At 38.9% G+C, this 20953-nt stretch overlaps 1 protein-coding gene across 1 annotated transcript in view; it reads right to left on the bottom strand.

Annotated features, from left to right (window-relative positions):
• The window catches only part of dock4 (dedicator of cytokinesis 4), a 103623-nt gene that overhangs the window by 38799 nt on the left and 43871 nt on the right, over positions 1 to 20953 (bottom strand). Inside the window, exons 11-20 of the mRNA XM_052120214.1 lie at positions 20399 to 20531; positions 20099 to 20187; positions 14963 to 15088; positions 13384 to 13508; positions 12981 to 13143; positions 12730 to 12836; positions 12142 to 12298; positions 8377 to 8474; positions 8162 to 8245; positions 7378 to 7478 (exon numbers count right to left, since the gene is read on the bottom strand). Coding sequence (XP_051976174.1) covers positions 7378 to 7478; positions 8162 to 8245; positions 8377 to 8474; positions 12142 to 12298; positions 12730 to 12836; positions 12981 to 13143; positions 13384 to 13508; positions 14963 to 15088; positions 20099 to 20187; positions 20399 to 20531 — 1183 coding nt within the window. The remainder of the gene's footprint in view (positions 1 to 7377; positions 7479 to 8161; positions 8246 to 8376; positions 8475 to 12141; positions 12299 to 12729; positions 12837 to 12980; positions 13144 to 13383; positions 13509 to 14962; positions 15089 to 20098; positions 20188 to 20398; positions 20532 to 20953) is intronic.

Genomic DNA, 20953 nt, shown 5'->3' with positions numbered 1-20953 from the left:
GAACTCCTTGAACTTGCCCAAATCTCCAGTCCCTCGCCAGCCTACATCAGTTCCACCAGCAATCCCAGCTTGAGCTTCGCCAAGACCAGGATCATCGGTACTTTGAAATCCTGCAAGATCAGACAGAGGGACTGGCATGCGATCCGGAGCCTCCTTCGGCAGGAGAGAGACCCGGCCTTGACCCCGGACAACCCCAGCCCCCTTTCCCCACCCACGCTCTTGAAAATGGGTGCGGAAGACGATGAGGAAGCCTTCCTCGAGTTGTTTGAGCACTTGGCAGAGATCTGGGGCTAGCCACGTTACCAGTAGGTGGCAAGGCTCCTTCTAATTGCCCAACAATTGCCCAAAATTCCTGGCCTACGACGAACTGAAGAAGGCTATCCTGCAGCAGGTGGGTCATAGTCTGGAGTAGTATCGCCAGCTCCCCTTCCCTCTCACTCTGCTCTCTCCCCAGAGACTGTTCCTGCCCCAGGCATGGTGGTGGACACCCCCCCCTGCCTCTACAGTGCCCCGCCGCTATCCCCCCTCAGGTGGAAGAGTCCGCCGACAAGGCGTGGCGTCTGGGTCAGCCTGCTGGGGTTGCGGAAATCTGGGGCACTTCTGGGATCAATGCCCTGTGATGGAGCTGGGACAGTGGTCCGGATTCCTGACACCCTGCTCCCTACCGGGCGAGAGCGTACTGGATTCAGGTAAGGATCAAGGGGGATACTCACCAAGCATTGGTGGACACAGGTTGTAATCAAACCACGGTCCACCAATGCTTTGTTCAACACAAGGCATTGGGCACAGCTAAAACGGTGAGGGTGATGTGTGTGCATGGGGATATTCACAAATTTCTGGGGACAAAACAGAGTCGAGGCCGCGGTTAGTTCCCGCCTCACCTTTCCGCAATATATTAAAGGGAATACGCATGGATGAGTCCTGCACAAAAGTAATGAGATGTGAAATCTGCGATGCTCTGGCAAGGGAGGTGGAGCCGGGGCCATCTTCATCAGCTCCATGTCAAGGTGAAGTGAGGGGGGGAGGCTGTAGCCCCTCCCATCCTCAGGGGATTTCCCAAAGGGGATTTACCTCTGGAGCAGTCGCAAGATGAAACCCTCAGTCATGACTTCAAGAATTGGCATGGGCCTCGTCGGACCATTAGAGCGGACAGCACATGGACATCGCTTTGTAATAGTCCTAGTGGATTATGCAACGCAATATCCACAAGCTGTGCCTCTATGCAACATCTCGGCTTGTAGTGTTGCGGAGATACTCTTCAAAATAATCTCCCGGGTGGGGATTCCGAAAGAAATCCTCACCGATCAGGGCACAACTTTTATGTCACGGACACTACGCAAGCTTCCACCAAGGCTTGGTATGTACGCCCCTTAGTTTTTACCGATATTCAGTACATCCCTGCTTGATCGGGGGCAGTCCGTGGCGTGTTGAAGGCATCACAGAGCTGCTGGGAGAACGGGCGGCCAACTTCGCTCAAGGCGAGGGAGCGGAATCGCTGACGGTGTTGTTCGGGGCTACGGCCAACCCGTTGCAGGACAGCGGTCCTCAGCTAGTAGTTGCTGTGCCACAAGCTGGGCCTCCCCAGAAAGCAGCGGCAGCAGGTGGAGTGCCCATTTGATTCACAGCCAGTCAGAGGTGGTGGCTGACTGCTAAAAAAAAGCTCACAAACACCTCTGGATTGTCCTGGGGACCAATCTTGGTGAACAGGAGGGTGCAGTTTCATTGCTACCTCCTTAGTCGTGGCGGAGGATCCGCCTGGAGCTAACAGCTCCTTAAGGCCTGCCGATCCTCTGCCTGGGCTTGGAGGAGCTCCTGGAAGAGGCATTCCTGCTCGAAGAGAGCATGCTGGTGACACTCTTAGATGCTGGCCAGGGCACAGACGACTTCATCCAGCGGTGAGATGTCCATAGCAGCCCGTCTTCTTCCTTAATTCCCTGATTTCACAGTCCAAATGAGTCAACTTTTAATACAGTTGTCTTTAGCTTCACAACAAAGTATTGACTTTTCAGTTTCACAACACATTATTGGCTTTTCAGTTTCACAACATAGTATTTAGAACACACATAGTGTCTCTGATCTCTCTTACAGTATGTTGCTCAGGTGGCCTTTTAAAGCCTGTCTCCATCATCCCTGAAATGAGACACAGATGTTTAATATAGCAATCACCAGGTGATGGCCCTTACCGCTTCCTTTCTCCCCAGTGACAGACAAATGACCATGTCCTGCTCCACACTAATATATTCACCTTATTTTTCAGCGTAACTAGGGTGCTGCCATTATCAACCTTGAATGTGGATCATTTCCGGTATCAGCCACTTCCAGCTATTTTAGCAATACAAAAATACTACATTGTGTTGCTTTATATTACAGGCTGGCAATACATGTCATCATATTATTTCATTAATTCTGATTTTCACAAACTCATTGGTTTTGAAAGCATATACAGTAGTTTTACTGTATATCACATTTTGCCATTGTTTTATCAAACTGTTGCACAGGCAGAATGAACGAGAGGTCAAGCGCTGACACGGACAGTCCTCCACGCCATCTTACACACCTCCACAAACTTTACACAACCAGCAGAGAGCAAAAAGCCGCTGGGGAAATGCTGCTTCAACTTTCTTTGTACCAAAACTGCATCTTGTTTCATCTTGGCAAATTAATAAACACATTTTACTCTAGGTTCTTGTCAGAGAGCATTCTCGGTCAGTCACATAGATCATGCATTCAGCATGGCTTATGAAACATCACCTTTGGAAATATAGGCATCATTGGAGGTACATATGAATGGAGGTTTAAATGGAGACAAGTATCACTCCATCGTCACGATATCGGAAAAGTAAGAAGCAGATTTTAGCTCCACCTGTCTAGACCTGCTACATGGGGATTGTATCTGTGTCTGTGTCTAATTGTGCAGTAGTATGTTATAAATGCTCGATGCAGCATGTCTAGTGTTTGTCTAATTGTGAAGCTGCAGCAGCATGTCCACATGCTTAAGTCAGTTTGTTTGTGTAAGCTCTAGCAGAAGAAAGTCTCCATACTTGCTCTGCAGTAGCAGCATAGCACATCTAGTCTGCCAAGACCAATATCTAATCAATATCATTGGTGCAAAAAAGCATGACTATCATTCTAAGAGGATGTCAAGATGGAAAAAAATGCAACAAAAGTGTAGCATACAAGGGGCGATTCCATTACTTGGTTAGTGATGTCATTCTTCAATGGGCACTATGGCACAGTATATGCAAAAGGGAAAAAAGATATGTACAGATACCAAAACAATCATGTTTAGTCAGCTGTTTTTTTCCCATAAAAACAGAGAAAAGAGACAAGAAGTGAGCAAGACAGAGATATGTTGAGACACAGAAACCCAGGACAACATTAAAGGCATGAGTGACGGGAACAGCATGAGTGTGAGTATTTTCCAGGCTCCCACATCCACCTCAGCACTGACATGATGCTCTGCATCTCACAGAAGAGAGACCTCATCACTGTCCACACACAACCACATTTCTGACACAAACCAAACAGCAGAGAGAGAGAGAGAGAAGAGGGGTGAATGTGAGGGGAAATGAGAGATGGAGGGAAGAAGGGAGAGGGCATGAGAAAGAGCAGCAGAATGTTGCTAATATAAACACATAACAAGTAAACAAAAAGAGACTGATTTAAAAGAACAGCTCACTCAATTATGTCAGTAATTTCTGTTCCCCTTGTGTCATTACAAACCTGTATGATTTTATTTCTTGATGTTAAATATTCCAGTATGTCTGTTCAATACTCTGGCAGAGAGGCTCACTTTAAAATTGAAAAAGGACCCAAATTAACATAAGTCTTTTTCTGTGTGTGTAAAAATCTGGATGTCCATTGCACATTCATGAGGGAATTGAGAAAGAGTGGCTAATATTGTTTAGCGCTAAGAACAGCAACGTAACTTAGAATGAGCTTTTCTCATAGTGCTCCTGAACGTGCAACAAACGTCAAGATTTAACAGAAAAATTACTCATAATCATATGCCTTCAGAAGACTTGGAATACAGTATGAACTGCATGGACTACTTTTATGATACTTTAGTTTTTAATATATTATATATTTTATATATAAACTCAGCAAAAAAAGAAACGTCCTCTCACTTTCAACTGCTTTTAATTTCAGCAAACTTAACATGTGTAAATATTTGTATGAACATATAAAGATTCAACAACTAAGACAAACTTTTCACAGACATGTGACTGAAATAATTAAATAATGTATCCCTGAATAAAAGGGGGGGGGGCGATCAAAAGTAAGAGTCAGTATCTGGTGTGGCCACCAGCTGCATGAAGTACTGAAGTGCATCTCCTCCTCATGGACTGCACCAGATTTGCCAGTTCTTGCTGTGAGATGTTACCCCACTCTTCCACCAAGGCACTTGCAAATTCCCAGACATTTCTGGGGGAATGGCCCTAGCCCTCACCCTCCGATCCAACAGGTTCCAGACGTGCTCAATGGGATTAAGGTACGGGCTCTTCGCTGGTGATGGCGGAACACTGACATTCCTGTCTTGCAAGAAATCACGCATAGAATGAGCAGTATGACTGGTGGCTTTGTGATTCTAGAGGGTCATGTCAGGATGAGCCTGCAGGAAGGGTACCACATGAGGGAGGAGGATGTCTTCCCTGAATTGCACAGAGTTGAGATTGCCTGCAATGACAACAAGCTCAGTCTGATGATACTGTGACACACCACCCCAGACCATGAGGGACCCTCCACCTCCAAATCGATTCAGCTCCAGAGTACAGGCCTCGGTGTAACGCTCATTCCTTCGACGATAGACATGAGTCCGACCATCACCCGTGGTGAGACAAAACCGTGACTCTTCAGTGAAGAGCACTTTTTGCCAGTCCTGTTTGGACCAGTGAAGGTGGGTTTGTGCCCATAGGAGACGTTGTTGCTGGTGATGTCTGGTAAGAACCTGCCTTACAACAGGCCTACAATCCCTCAATCCAGCCCCTCTCAGCCTATTGCGGACAGTCTGAGCACTGATGGAGGGATTGTGCTTTCCCGGTGTAACTCGGGCAGTTGTTGTTGCCATCCTGTACTTGTCCCACAGGTATGATATTCGAATGTACCGATCCTGTGAAGGTGTTGTTACACGTGGTCTGCCACTTCGAGGACGATCAGCTGTCCTTCCTGTAGGCTGTCTTAGGCGTCACACAGTACTGACATTGTAATTTATTGCCCTGGCCACATCTGCAGTCCTCATGCCTCCATGCAGCATGCAGCATGCCTAAGGCATTTACATTTACATTTATGCATTTGGCAGACGCTTTTATCCAAAGGCATGTTCACACAGATGAGCAGGGACCCTGGGCATCTTTATTTTGGTGTTTTTCAGAGTCAATAGAAAGGTCTCTTTAGTGTCCTAAGTTTTTATAACTGTGATCTTAATTACCGTAATTTCCGGACTATAAGCCGCAACTTTTTTCCCACGCTTTGAACCTCGCGGCTTATACAATGACGCGGCTAATATATGGATTTTTCCCGCTTTCAAATTTTATAAAAAAACAAAAAAACATTCTGTGACGTGCTCAGTTTTTTGCGCGTGAAGCTTTCATTAGACCAATGAAATTGCCGAACGGGTTAAGGTCAAAACAACTTTTTTTGTTTACTGTTTAGATTAAATCGAAGCGCTCAAACTTCCCATCATTCTGATTACGGTAGTAATTTTGTCACCCTCACCATGGCAAAGACATGGAGAAACGCATATGATGCTGCTTTCAAGTTGAAGGCGAGTGATCTGGCTGTTGGAAAAGGAAATAGAGCTGCTGCACGGGAGCTTGGTCTTAATGAGTCGATGATAAGACGTTGGAAACAGCAGCGTGAGGAATTGACTCAGTGCAAAAAGACAACTAAATCTGAGGTTATTCAACTCCGACACCGAAGGAGATGACTTCAGTGGTTTCAGTGCACAGGACGAGGAAGATAGTGACCAATGACTTTATTGGTAGGCTACTGTTTACTGCAAATGTTTTATTACAAGCCGTGTGTGGCAGCAGGGGCGTGGTCAAGCGCCCATCCGGGAGAGAAAAGCTGTAAGGGCGCTTACACCTGCGCTTAAATTATGTCTAACACCGGTGTCTAATTTCAAGTGCCCTGCTTCACGTGTCCTTCTTGGGAAAACTGTCACACGGGCACCAGTGTGACAGTTTTCAGCAGGGCACTTGACGTTCCAGGTAAGGCTTTTAATGGCCACAGCAATGTTTACAATCAATTTTATAAAGTTTCTCAATTCTTCTATGCGCCAACACTAGACTGACGTGTGTCACTCTTTCAGCTCTGTGGCTGCTGCTTGACCACGCCCCCGCTGCCACACCGTGTTTCGTTAAAGCCTATTTATTTTTGTTACAAGCCTGAGTAAAGTTCATTTGTTTCAATGTACCGGTAGGCACCTGCGGCTTATAGACAGGTGCGGCTTATTTATGTTCAAAATAATATTTTATTTAAAAATCAGTGGGTGCAGCTTATATTCAGGTGCGCTCAATAGTCCGGAAATTATGGTACTTACCGTCTGTAAGCTGTTAGTGTCTTAATGACCGTTTCACAGATGCATGTTCATTAATTGTTTATGGTTCATTGAACAAGCATGGAAAAATTGTTTAAACCCTTTACAATAAAGATCTGTAAAGTTATTTGTATTTTTGCAAAATTATCTTTAAAATACAGTGTCCTGAAAAAGGGACGTTTTTATGAGTTTTTATATATATATATATTTTATTATTAATATTTTTACTTTGTAAGATACTTTTTAGCTCTTTTTATGTTTTAAAATGAGTCATCATCAAATGCCATTGTATTGAAAAGATGGACTGGTATATTAATTTAAATTTCTCCTTGTTAGCTGTACATAAGAAGCAAAGTCTTACAGGTTTAGAATGACATGATGGTGAATATATGGCCTAAGAGAATACAATGTGAACATTAGAATGACACTACAAATTAACGAGTTATGCTTCAAATCATAACCTACTTCCAACAGAATTTGCCGCCAGAACAAATACACACATCAACTATCAGACCACACATACAAGGCAAAAATGCATTGTCAGTAATGAAAGGTCGAAGTACTGCACTGTGCTTAAATACACTGCACTGAGAGGACAATTAAATCCAAGCTGTAAACTCACAGAACCTTCTAAAGCTACAATATACACAGACATAAAACACCTTTCATGTTTCTGTTACTACCAAACACAATTCTCCCAAAGGATTATATCAGCTGAACATCACAGGAGTTCCAATACTCTTTTTAAGAATGTTGGAAATATTTTGAGTATGAGAATGTTTTAGATTTCCCTGATATATAATTTTTGTTTGTGGATTTAGGCCATGCAGATTGTTTACCTGTAGGACAGGGCACCGGCAAAGTGATTCTCAATATAGTTGTCCATAACAGGTTTGAAGAGCTGGAACTTGCTGTCCTGCAGCAAATTTATAACATGCACCTACAAAGAAAAAGATTGTATCCCAGTTCAGCCATAAACGATCTTTGTGTGTATTTGAGAGAATCAAGGCTTCAAGATGAGCTATACAGTAGGGAAAATATATTTCTGAAAACACTTTAACTGCAAAAAGTAATGTTGTTGTATAAACACTCTTTTAGCTTTTCTCACATGCTGAATCATGAATACTTTATTAAAAAGTTCAAGCAGGTTCCCACACAAAACTCACACCATTTGTTGCTGTGTCGGGCTGGTCAGAATGCTCAAACAAACAGAACAATGTTTTGAAAACACCACCAAGCCTCAGTATTTTAATTTTTTAGGGAAATGAATCAACCAATGCCAACTTAAAGCTGATTCTTCACCTTCAAATGTGGATTCTAATTTTAAAGTATGTAGTTGTGCCTGATATAAAGAGAAAATGAGGACAGGAGCTGAATTATAAAACAACTATGCAAGATGGATTTTATGAGTTGCCATTTTTGGCATGTAACCGTGGTAACACAGTGGAGGAGAGATGCAGAATGCATCTTGTACTTATTAAAGGCAAGAAACTGTCTTCAGGCAAGAGATGGATACAGTAAGTTGATAAGAGTTTGCAGTCAGAATATGTAGAAATCTCTAGAAAGTGGAAATGCACTTTATACAGTCATGTCATCAGAAAGATTGTAGAGGGCATCACTTACCAGGCAGTCAAACACCTTTAGTCCATATCGCTGGGGACTGTCATCTAAAATCGCAAATAGAGTGTCCAGGATGTCCTGTAAAAACTTTACAAAAGACAAAAAATTACAGAAATCCCAAAACGGAGTTATTTTGATGGGAAAACTGTTCTATGTCATTTCTGTAGTTTGTAACAAGAGTAGAAAGTTTAAAGGGACTGGCTGCAAGTAGTTCATACCTTAAAAATCTCAGTGCCATCAATGTCCTTCAGTTTGGAGAGGCAGTCAATGATCCGGTCTGGATGAACTCTCCATTTCAACAGGTCCAACATGTCCCCTGCAGGCAATAAAATAGAAAACCATGAGTTTTTGAAGATCAATTATGATGACCAAAATTGAGGATTTACCTTTCAGGTTAATCAACTGTCATTTTAACTGTTGGCATATCAACCCTTGCTCATTGATGGCTCAAGCATAGAGGGATAGTTCATCCAAAATGTGTTAATTCTGTCATCATTTACTCCCTCTCATGTTGTTCCAAACCTGTATGACTTTCTTTCTTCTATGGAACACCAAAGGAGATGTTTAGCAGAAACCAACCAAACGCTTTGAAACCAGCAGACTTTGACTTCTGAGACACTGTTATAATATCCATTAATACTGCACGATTGATTGATTGAAGATTGACATTGCAATATGGCCTTGTGTGGTAACTTAAAGGTGCACTCAGAAATTTAACTTCTGAATAAATGTATTGTAATTTTGATATATACATGTATAAAATCATGAGAACTCATTGAGATAAAAACTCCAGTCATATCAGTAATCTTATAAAAGCAGTTTTAAACTACATGGAGAGGGTCCATTCATGGGGGCTAACATGTTAGACTCACATGACAAGCCAAATACTACTCGCTTATTCTCATTAACTGTAATGTTACTGGACACATTCATACATGGATTATTCATACGTGAATTTCTACAATGACACTGGTAACTGAAAACTATTGCGTTTGAATGATGCTTCATCCACACCACTAGGTGTCCGTGTAAGTCCAAGACATCATATTAAAAAAATTACTGAGGGCACCTTTACTTGACCTTAAATTTTAGTCTGCATTTAAAAATTTAGTCTACATTCAGTGTTTTAGTCAGGGCTTAACTCTGCACTGTGTAAGCAAGCGGCGCCCTCTAGTGGTCTGGATGGCATTATCCATTATACCACTATAATACATAATTTAAGAGGTTTTTTCCTTTGGTTAAAACTTTTATTTTTGCATGATGTGGTTGACATTTCCGTGGAATTTACTAACATATGCATAGTATAAATGTGTAATGTTATATTATATACAGTAAATGCATGTAAAATATGAATTCTGTTGTTTTGAACTGCAAAGATCTTTTAGAAGTACAAAATAAAAATGTTTCATATCAATAAACATGTTTTCATATTTAGTTATTTTTGTACGTTTTTTTTATATCTTTTAATCTATTTAACTTTCACTGTGGCTCTCCTTGAAAATTTGGCCTGTGTTAAACAGATCCATTTTCAATTGAAATGATTTATTGTAGAAAAGTAAAAAAATAAATAATCATTTGATCTTTATTCATTTTTAAAGCATAATTTCTAAGTCAAACAGCAATCTGATGACAAAATAAGGGAGGTGGCAAAATATCGGTATCATTATCGGCCTAAAATATTTAGTTAAAATCTTTATCGGTCATAAATTTTCATATCGGTGCATCAATAATGCATGTTAACTAAAAACAATTATTAGCACAAATTAGCATACAGAAGAGAGCAATTTAAATTTGTATTGTTATTTTTAAATTATTTATTACTATTTTTATTTACAACTACAATTTACTTCTACTACAATTTTGATACAATATCATATTTTTAATGATTTGATTTGAACTGGGCATTTGCCCCAACCACCACAGAATAAGTATTTCCTTATTTCCTGTATTTTATTTAAATTTTATAAATAATATCATTTACATATTAATTGTAATGCTTTAAGAATAAACCACTGAAAAACCTATATAGTATCTATCGACCATCAGAAAAGGCTTTTAGAAGAACGCATCTAACTGTGGTGTTTCCCTAAATATCCGAAACATGCTGAATCCACTGTTTCTGCAAAGAGCAAACAGTATTAATCTTTGAGGGCAAACAATAATATCTCTCGTTTTTATTGATCACATCAGTTTCTGCCGGTCTTTTTTCGTTCTTTTTTTGTGCGCAGACTGATGTTTGACACTTCAGCGCAGTTGGAACAATGCCAAACTATCATAATTTGGTTGTGTGTAATAGCTAATCACTAATCAGTTAACCTATACAGTTCAAAAGATCAAGTTCTACAGTATATAAACAGCTACACACACTATGCTCCATAAGCCTGATGCTTGACACTGAACATAGACTGAATAAAGACTGAATATATGTGTCTTCGGTTAGATAACAACCAGATGGCCGTTGATATGTGTGCAGTTGGTTGAAGGCACGGCAGAGCCGCAGAGACACTGGGCCAACTTCCAAGGTCAACAGAGGCAGGTGTGAGCTCAGCCCGCTGTGATCTCCAGTACACACACAGCCAGTAAGACCTCAATGCTTTCTGCCACTGTTACTATGACATTCACCTACCGAAGGGCTCAGATCAATACATCACTATATCAAGGGTCATGGCACAGAGTCAGAGCCATACGGCACCTGTGACTAAAGCTATTTCTGAATAAGGAATATTTTATTAAGATTTTCATTTCTGGATAAAAATACAATTTTATGATCTGGCTTCATATTTGGGTTTATTGATTTTTTTTTTTTTAATGAAAAATGACTATTCACATAGACAGACAGTATTATGAACATAGACACTGTATAAGAAAACTAGATCTTTACATTGTCAGAAGAAAATGTGAGTAGTATTCTGTGTAATTGCCAAAGCGTTGCTATGTGGTTGCTAAGGGGCTCTGAGTGGTTGAAGTGAGTTGCTATGTTGCTGGGGTGTTCTTGGTGGTTGCTAGGTAATTACTTACTAGCATAAGTCAAAACAGACTATTTTGATACCTGTATGGCTTGGCTCCTCTCTTTCAATATAAGTTTATAGGATTTTATTTCACCCATTGTATCACTGGCCTGGCAAAATGTCAGATTGCTTAGAAAAGAGCCATAATAGTGCACAATTTGTGGTACCATTAATGTCTGTAGCACAAACGGTGCGGAAAGAGTAATGTCTGAGATTTTGGGATATTGTACCCAAAAACCATCCACTCACCCTCATGCCATCCCAGATGTGTATGACTTTTTTTTCTTCTGCAGAACATAAACAAAGATTTTTAGAGAAATATATATCAGCTCTATAGGTCCATTCAATGGTCCATAAGACTCCAGTGGTTTATTATATGTCTTCTGAAGCAATGCAATTGCTTTGGGTGTGAAACAGATACATATTTAAGTCCTTTCTTTCTATAAATCTCCACTTTCACTTTCAGAATAACATTTATGTGTTTCTTGACCAATAAAAACCACTTGACACTTGACTTGACCTATTATATCTCTTCTAAAGATATGGATTTAACCACTGGAGTCATATGGATTACTTTTATGCTGCCTTTATGTGCTTTTTGGACCTTCAAAGTTCTGGCCACCATTCATTTGCATTGTATGGACCTACAGAGCTGAAATATTCTTCTAAAAATCTTAATTTGTGTTCAACAGAAGAAAGAAAGTCATACACATTTGGAATGTCATGAGGATGAGTAAATGAAAGAATTTTCATTTACGGGTGAACTATCCTTTTTAATACTTAAAAAAGCACCTTCGAAAGTAGTGATAATTGGTAGCCTATAGCATTTAATAAAGATAATTACTGGTGCTAGCAGGACCTCATGGGTCTTAAAACAACAAACCCAGATCAAACATAAATAAATCTCAAATCTTAAACGCACATAATGTAATCTAAAAAAAATTTATATAATGCAATGCAGTAAGAGAGACTTACCATTCTGAGTGAGTTTAGTGGAGCAGAGAGAAGACTGGATCCAGAAGGACTCTTTGCTGTTCTTTATTGTCTGGTTGTTGCCCGGCTGGAGACTTACTTTAGAAAAGGGCAGTTTGAGGTACTGAGCAGGATCCTGAAGATCTGCTGTCTCCTCACACTGTTATGAAAGAGACAGCAAAGTTAAAAGACAAGAGAGGACAATAACACACAGAGACAAACAGAATAGTGATTCTTCAAGGAGCACTTTGACTACTTGAAATCATTCATGAAACTCTGGTTCATCTGTGTTAGAACATTTATAACATGTCCAGGAATAAAGAGCTTATCTTGGCCTCTATCAACCTTCAAGTGGATTTTGGTATCATGTGCGATAGTGTAGACTTTTGATATTGTGTGAGATGGTAATGACTTCATTTTTCACTTTTTGGCAAAAATGTAGATACATCTAGGACATGATAGCACATAGTTAGCTAGCAGTCAATTAACTTCGAGTAAAAAATAAAGAGCAATGGATTGTTTCTGAATTAAACTTCTCAAAAACTACCTGTTTGATAATGACACCCAATAAAGCCTCTCTTAGCTCAGTACCTTATGGACAATGAGCTCATGCGTCCCATCAGGCAGTGGTCTCCCATTGTCCTGCATCAGAGGGACAAAAGAGAAGCCAAAAAGCTTCCTCTCTCCTTTCTCCTTTGCTGTAAGCACAGAGACAATAGTAGTTTTGTTTTGTGAAATTAATCAATAATGGCAAGGTCTTGAATCTCACTCAGAATGCAGAATAACAACTAGACCTAAAAATCAATTTAAAAAAAAAATGGAATTGAAGCAGAGAGTCTTACTGGAGCAGTGCCTGAGCTCGAAGCGTAAATGTGTGCCGCGGAACATCTCCAAAGGAATAGGCAGTTTGATATGTTCTGCCCAGCGAGGGTTGTTACTGTGATACAAGACAAAAGAGCGGTGCTCATCCATTCCCGGCTCCCCAGAGCCGCAGCAAACCAGACCCTGAGAGAGAGAAAGTGAGAAGGCCAGCAAGGTGGAGAGAAGATAAGCAGCTGGTATATTTGCAATATGTCAGCCTCAATCCTTTCTTTCATACAATAAAATAAATTGGTGACTGAGGCCAACATTCTGCCTAACATCTTACAAAAGTAGGTCATACAGTTTTGGAAAAAATCAGGGTGAGTGAAAAATCACAGAATTTTAACTTTAATTATTTTAAGGACTCGCAGTGGTGGTTCCCACCTTAAGAACCTGTCCATCACCTGCCAGCAGATAGACGGTGACTTCCACGTTACGTGCCACACTCTTTCCACCTTTCTCAAATTCACCTCTCTCTAGGGTCACATACAGGTCATTCCTTACTTCACCTGCAGGAGAAAGACAGCTCATTTTCTACTCTCACAGCACTTTCAGGTGGCTATCAGGTGTTGAATTCAGTCTTTTGGGAGATGTTCCTGAAAATGTAATGTTGTTTTTCTCTATAGTGTGATTTAGCTTTGCCAGCATCAGAAGAACTACATAAAAGGGTTTCTTTTTTCAAGTTTTCTATTTAGTGATCAAATAATAATTGTTTTTTTTTACAACCAAACCACATTATTTTTATGAATAACTAAATAATATTTATTTATAAAACTAATCTGAATAAATAAAATAAATAAATAATTATGTATTTAAATAAACAAAAATAAAGGTTAAGCTTAAAATGCTACATGTTTCTCAATGGAGTATAAATGGCAAATACTTAAAAAAAAATATGTAAACAATATATTAATCAAGTAACTTATTTAATGTATTGTTTACATACATTAAGTAACAGCTATTTATTTTCCAGTGAGAAACATGTAGGATTTAAAGTTTAACATTTATTTGTATTTATTCAAATAAATACAATATATTTTATTATTCAGACTATTTTTACAAATATTTATTTATAAAAAAAAATCTGAATAAATAAATATTTTTTATTTCAATAAATAAAAATAAATGCTTTGTGTTTCTCACTGGAGAATAAAGGCAGTTATGTAAAAAATTACTAATTTATGTAAACAATACATTAAATAAGTAAGTTACCTTAGCTGTGAATAGCTGAATTAGCTGTGTTTTTTCCTGTTGCCACTTATCAGAATACACAATTCTGAAGAATCTGATTACTGTTTGACAAGCGTGAATATCGGTAAAAACCGATTAGAGATTATCTCTATTTCTATTATATTCACAACAGAGAACGAATGGTAGCTGAAGCTGTGAAAGATCCTCAGAGATATTTCTAATTACTCTGTCAACACGTGTAGCTCAGAGACAGCCCATCCTCATCAGAGAGTGTAAAAACAAATATTAAATTAAACATGGGTTCAACAATGCACCATGTCATAATGCAAGCCATAAATGCTAATATACTGTAGCTGTTGTATGTTGTATTACCATGGTCAAACAAGGTCAAAAACAGATTATTATCTCCCAGTGCCTTTTATTTAGTATTTTATGTGAAATAGAACACAACAATTTGTAAAATCAAGGCTATATTGTATAAAATCTGCTTTTTCAGACAGCTCTCTCCAGTGAATGTTATATAATTGTTTAAATAAGACTGTGATGCCTCAAGCTAAAAATACAATTACAATGACATGATTGACCCACTACTATCCAGCACAGCCCAAGCACATTATAGTAATGTCATAAGAACATCCTTTTCCTACAGCTATAACTTTACTTAACATAAGAATGTGGGAAAAGGCTAAATGTAAGGATTCAAGGGTAATGTGATTTAAAAAAGGCAGCATAATGCAAAAAAAAAAAAAAAAAATAAGTGCTATTTTCCCACCTGGTATAATGATATCAGAGAAACCCAGTTTCTTAGTAATGGAGACGTTACGAGTGAAAAGACGCATGTAATCCTTACGAATCTGCTCCATGTCTCCATGCAACAGCTGGAGGGAGACATTAAGGCCTACAAAACAAGCACAAACAAATTTCAGTGAATTTCTGCAGTAACATCTGATAGTCCCATAGGTTAAAACAACTTCCATAAGTGTTTTGACAGGAAGTGTTTGAAAACAGAACAGCTGTCTGTACTGTTATGAGATGCAATCATGGAATGTTAGAATGTAAACCTAACAGAATATGTATTATTATACAACGGTTCGTTCCAGTACTCTAATCTGATTAGACAAGCAGTCATTCAGGAGTGCTGATATTTAATATACTGTACAGTAAAAGCACTGAGACACTTCACTGTTGGCATCGCTCTGTATTTCGGTGTTTGCGAGTCTGTGTTGCTTTGCGACACACAAGTTGATCATGTTTTGGTTGCACACCATATTAACTTCTTGTTTATAGAACTGTTTCATAAATGTAATGTCACATTCGTAATTGTGCTGTTGCTCAACTAAACCTCAAAGAATTTTAACAAGATTCGCCTTCCTCTTGATTAATAAAACAATATCAAACAAGCAAGAGGGCTGTTATGGCCGTTTATCAGCACAGCTGAAGGCCGCAGGACGAGTGCCGCAGGTAATCACAGCTGTGCTGATATTGTTATATACAACATTTTAACAGGCAAGTAAATAATTAATTAAACAAAAACCAAGAAGCATCCCAAAAAACCTTGTGTGTGGAACTTCTTTCTTACGCCACGGATCAGTATCAGCCATTGATAGTTCAAAAGATGCACCCAAGCCTTTGTTACCAATTTGGAAGTCACTTTAGAATAAGTAACAATGGCTTGGGCTAACAAGCATTGGAGTAACAAGGACGAGAGAGAGAGAGAGAGAGAGAGAGAGAGAGAGAGCGACAGAGCATGTGTGATTACCTGCATCTGTCATAGTGATAAACAGTAAAGCTGATGCTGTAAGTTTAACTCTATTCCTCAGCTATGGTGTAGTAGTATTCCGCTCTGAATGATCGTAGTGATGCTGCCTTTGGAATTATCCTACTTCTTACAGTATTTCTGAAGTTGTAATAACGAAGACATCACATTCAAGAATTTTGTTATTGAAGAGAAAGCATAGAGGATGGCAGTTTCATTCTTGCATATTTATTGGGGAACTCTTTTATTGACACCAACAAAGACACCATATTTTCCTCCCCTATGTTGAGAGTTTTAGGTCTCCTCACAACTCGCAAACTGAGGTATCAAAGGTCTGAGCAACAATGGTTCGGAGCGAGACCACAGTCACCAAAATCTGGGCAAGATAATTAGTTCCATGTATCTCGCTCCGCACTGTCGTAACTCAGCCCCACCCCACCAGTCACACACTCATAACACAAAACATGGTCATTTGCTGTCCTCTCTTTGCGTGTACAAAAAAAATGTCACACAAATTTCACACGAATTAATACAAATCTCATTCATTAATCAGGTTTAGTCCCGAACACAAGCGGAGTGATACAAACAGCAAAACGAATTAGTCCTGTTATGACTTATTTATCAGCACTCTTGAAACACCTCTCATCCAATCAGATTTGAGGACCGGAACTTACTGTTGTATAATTAAGGACAATCCAATGACTTTAACCAATATTTCTGTGATGTTTATTTACCATAGCAATTCTGTCTAATGAGAAACAAGTCATATTGTAATTCATGTTATTATTGGCAAGCATTTCTCTGCCTGTCTCATCTGTTCTTTTGATGAAAGCCAGCATTTTGACATCTGTGCACAAGATTTAAACTTTAAAGTCCCAAGTCTCTTTGAAGCAACACCATGTTTCTCAACTAATTTAATCACAAAGCTAAGCCTGATGCTGGGCAAGTTCTTACAGATGGAAATTCTTCCCTCATTCCCATTCCTTTATTTATCTGAAGGACTTTCATCTCAATGTTCAACCCTGCTGTACATCTTCTGAGGGACACTGTCTCACTGGTTTAGATTTACATGAGAAAAACGGCATAATCTCCTTCCTGCTTCACTGGATTTTCTGACATTCTCCAGTTTTATCTGGCCCTTTCCATCCAGCTTAAATCTTAATCCCTTCTGTAAAAAAAACCCAATTTAAACCAGCCTATGGTGTTTTGTGGGTCTTAACTGCTTTAGCTGGTCTCCCAGCTTACCTGGTCTTCAGCTGATCTCACAACCTGGCCAAGATGGTGTTTCCTGTAGCTGGTCTGTTATCTGGTTTTAGATAAGTTTCTCTTATTTTTCAGCTTGGCCAGGCTAGGAGACCAGCTACACCAGGAAAAGACCAGCTAGAGCTTCTTAAACTAGCTAAGACCAGCCAACCATCCTGGGCTAATTGAAGCTGCTTTAAGGGTCCTCGTCAATTTCTCTCAGCAGGAATACAGGCTCATAAGCATTGTGTGGTCTCTATTTTTTTTTTTAAACATGGAGAAGACAACAAAAACAGACATGAGCAGTGCATTTTTTCGTGTTGCTAGCATTTAGATGGGACCATAAGTAGGTATAGATGGGTTTTGATGGGTTTATAACCTCTAGAAACATTTCACACAGTGGTCCAAAACCATGTCTTTATTATGATTTCATAATGTATACAGTGTAAGCTGCCCACATGAGTGAAATCACCAGCAGAAATGCATTCATTTTGAAAGCACTTGCCAGATGATGCACCCATCTGAAAAAAAGATTATGTAACTATTACTCCACCACCTCCACGAAACATGGCATCAACAGTACAACACCATGAACTCAAGGACGACCACTGCTCTTCTTTTATATATGTTTGTCTTTAAACCCATCATACTGTTGTTGTTGTTTTTGTTTGTTTATTTTACACCCAGGACACAGTTGGACTTCATTTATCTATTCACTTGTTTGTCTATAAAGTAAACATTCTGTTTATTTGTTTGTTTTTAAGTTTTTAAACCCAGCAAACTGCTCCTCTTTTAATTATGTTTGTTTTTAAATTTAGCACTCTGCTCTTCTTCATTTAGTTGTTTGATTGTTTTTTAAAACCCAGCACACTGTTCTTTTTTTTTAGTTGTTTGTTTTTTAAACCCAGCACACAGTTACTCTTTATTTATCTGTTTGGTTATTGTTTTAAACCCAGCATTTGGTTGTTCTTTAATTTATCTGTTTGCTTGTTATTAAACCCAACACACTGCTGTTCTTTATGTATCTATCTGATTGTTGTTTTTTAAACCCAGCATCTGCTATTCTTCTTTTAATCTGTTTGGTTGTTTTTAAACATAGCACTCTGTTATTCTTTATTTTTCTGTTTTTTTGTGTGTATCTTTTTTTTTTTAACCCAGCACACTGTTATTTTTTAATTTTGGTTATTTTTTTAAACCCAGCATACCGCTGTTCTTTATTTATCTGTTTGGTTGTTTTTTCTAAACCCAGTATTCTATTATTAAATCCAACAATGAAATCAATGAGAGTCTGTAGGCCTTTTATCAAAATGATTAGCTAGTTGGACAGTAAAACATCAGAGAATTGATGTTCAAAACATCTTAAGCGAGAAAATGGTCATGAAGGGGCTCGACTGCTCTCTGATTTCTGTATATGCGATCAATACAGCTTTCTAGTCCACACTGATAGCATAAATAGCTACTGATGGAAATTAGTTAAAAAAAAAAAAAACATTTTGCAAAATTAAATAACTGCAGCTGACTGGATCGCTCATTTATCTGTTGACTGATTGTTGTTCAAATGCTTTCTCCTATCCCAGCTGTGCAGTGACAACTAGAAGTAAGCAATTCATAGGCTGATTATCCCAACATGTCTAAACACTGAGGTTCTTTGTCACTTTTAAAGCATTACTGTTTGTTTGAGTGATTCACTCAGAACACCTTAGTAACCACATACTGTAGCAACATCCTCGTAACCACCAACAACACTTTAGCCATGTAGAAACTCTGCTGCTCTGCTATAATAGTTGCGATGCTCATATAAACAGAGTGATGTTTTGATAGTATTGTAGAACCAGTGTTTACACTTTTCAGGAAAATCAACCTAAGAATGGCTTAATTATGGTTGTCTATGCATATTAAGCTGGGATAGGAGAAAGTATTTTAGCATCACACAAATCCCCTTTAAATAAGCTTGGTACAAACGTATTCTTTAAATGTCAGTCGTATTGAAGTAGTCACACACAACAACAGTTCAGAGCTTCAAAATGTGGCTCTTTGAGTCATAGACGTCATAAAGACAAAAGAGTCTAAATAACAGCTCTGCTCCGGCTCTTTGTTGAATACATTTTGCTGTATGCTTTGACTGCAGGCTTCTGTATTCTGCTGTTTAGAACCTGTTGCTAGGAGAGACTCCAGTATTTCTCTCTAAAAAGTTCTGCTATTTATATCTTAAGAGCATGAAGAAATGGAATTCTGCTGCATGATTATGTGCAATTTGAATGCCATAATTTAATGTATCGCTCGGTTCAAAGACCAAACTATCCAATCATCGCTGTTGCCATGACAGACAAAATATTCTTTAAAGGGGTCAAGACATGAGGAATCAAATTTTCCTTGATCGTTTGACATATAAGAGGTCATTGTACCATAAAAACATTCTGTATGTCTAAGAACTCAAAACTTCCTCCTAACTTCAAAATTAGCGTTTGTTGAAACCAAGCTGCCAAAACGACTCGTTCTCTATTTCCTCCACATTGTGATGTCTCACTGTGGTACACAATTGCATCTGACCGCAACATATCAATGCCTACTTAAACTTTAATGACGTCCATAACCCTGGCCAGTAGCGATGAGCAGTAAGATGGCAAAGAGAGAGCAGGTCAGTCAAGGGTAGAGAGCCAATCAAAACAGTTGGCATGTACTGTCAAGTCTTAAAGGAGAGGTAGCACCAAAACCGAATGTTTTTGACAGAGGGCAAAATTGAGGGTGGAAAATGATCCTGTTTTACAAATATATGACTATTTTTTTGTGCAAAAATGTTTACTAATATTTTAAGTAAACCTCATATAAAATATTAAAATAATAAAAAAACCATGTCATGACCCCTTTAAGAAAACAAGAAGAATTAAATTTGGGTTGAGATTTGCTTACCTGTATTGGAGCCAATGTGGCTGTATCGTGAGCTGACCTTCCTGATAATGCTGTCATGGATTTGGTACCACTCGCTCTCTGTGTTACATCTGTGAATATGATGCGTACTGTATTTCAACCAATTTGATTGGTAGTACAATAAACTGAAGTACACTACATGACTAGAAGTATGTGGACACCCCAGAACTACACCCACCAATTAATTTCAAAACCATGGGCATTTTACTTTGGTCCACATACTTTTGGTCATATACTGTAGCGTTTATGCTATGCTCCAAAAAGCCAGGAGGTGATACTCACGAGTAAATCTTCAGCAAGTGGTCATCTTTGAAGTCTGCCGTTAACAGGTCGGCCACACTGATGACGGCACAACCGTATGGACGTTTGTATTGTGTGTTACTCACATTCTTCTTCTCTCCCGCGACCATTCGCCCTGCAAACACACACTAGCTTAGACAATGCTTTTACATTAATAATACATACAAATATGCTAATACAAAGAATCATATTTTCTACCACAAAAAACACAAAGCACAGTCAAAGCATGGTATAATGAATCATGTGACACAATTTAAAGGCTTAAGAAGCATTTTTTACAGCTGTATCTTACCCACACACACACTGTTTTGTGAAGCTGTTATGGCAGAATGATTAATATATTGAAAGGATCTTTCTTTATTATAACGCTTGAAACACAATAAGACATACCATCACCTATACACAACATACACTTCCAAGGCCACAGTGACATGAATTACATACATGCAACTGAGCATTAATCTGTACCGCAACAACGCAGTTCTTCGACGCAGGCCATGCATGCAGTGACGACATACTGCTACACAGACACATAGG

Source organism: Xyrauchen texanus, chromosome 46, assembly GCF_025860055.1.
Source record: "Xyrauchen texanus isolate HMW12.3.18 chromosome 46, RBS_HiC_50CHRs, whole genome shotgun sequence".
NCBI classification, from domain to species: domain Eukaryota; kingdom Metazoa; phylum Chordata; class Actinopteri; order Cypriniformes; family Catostomidae; genus Xyrauchen; species Xyrauchen texanus.
Note: the sequence above shows the minus strand (reverse complement) of the source record. Positions and strands in the feature narration are given on the sequence as shown.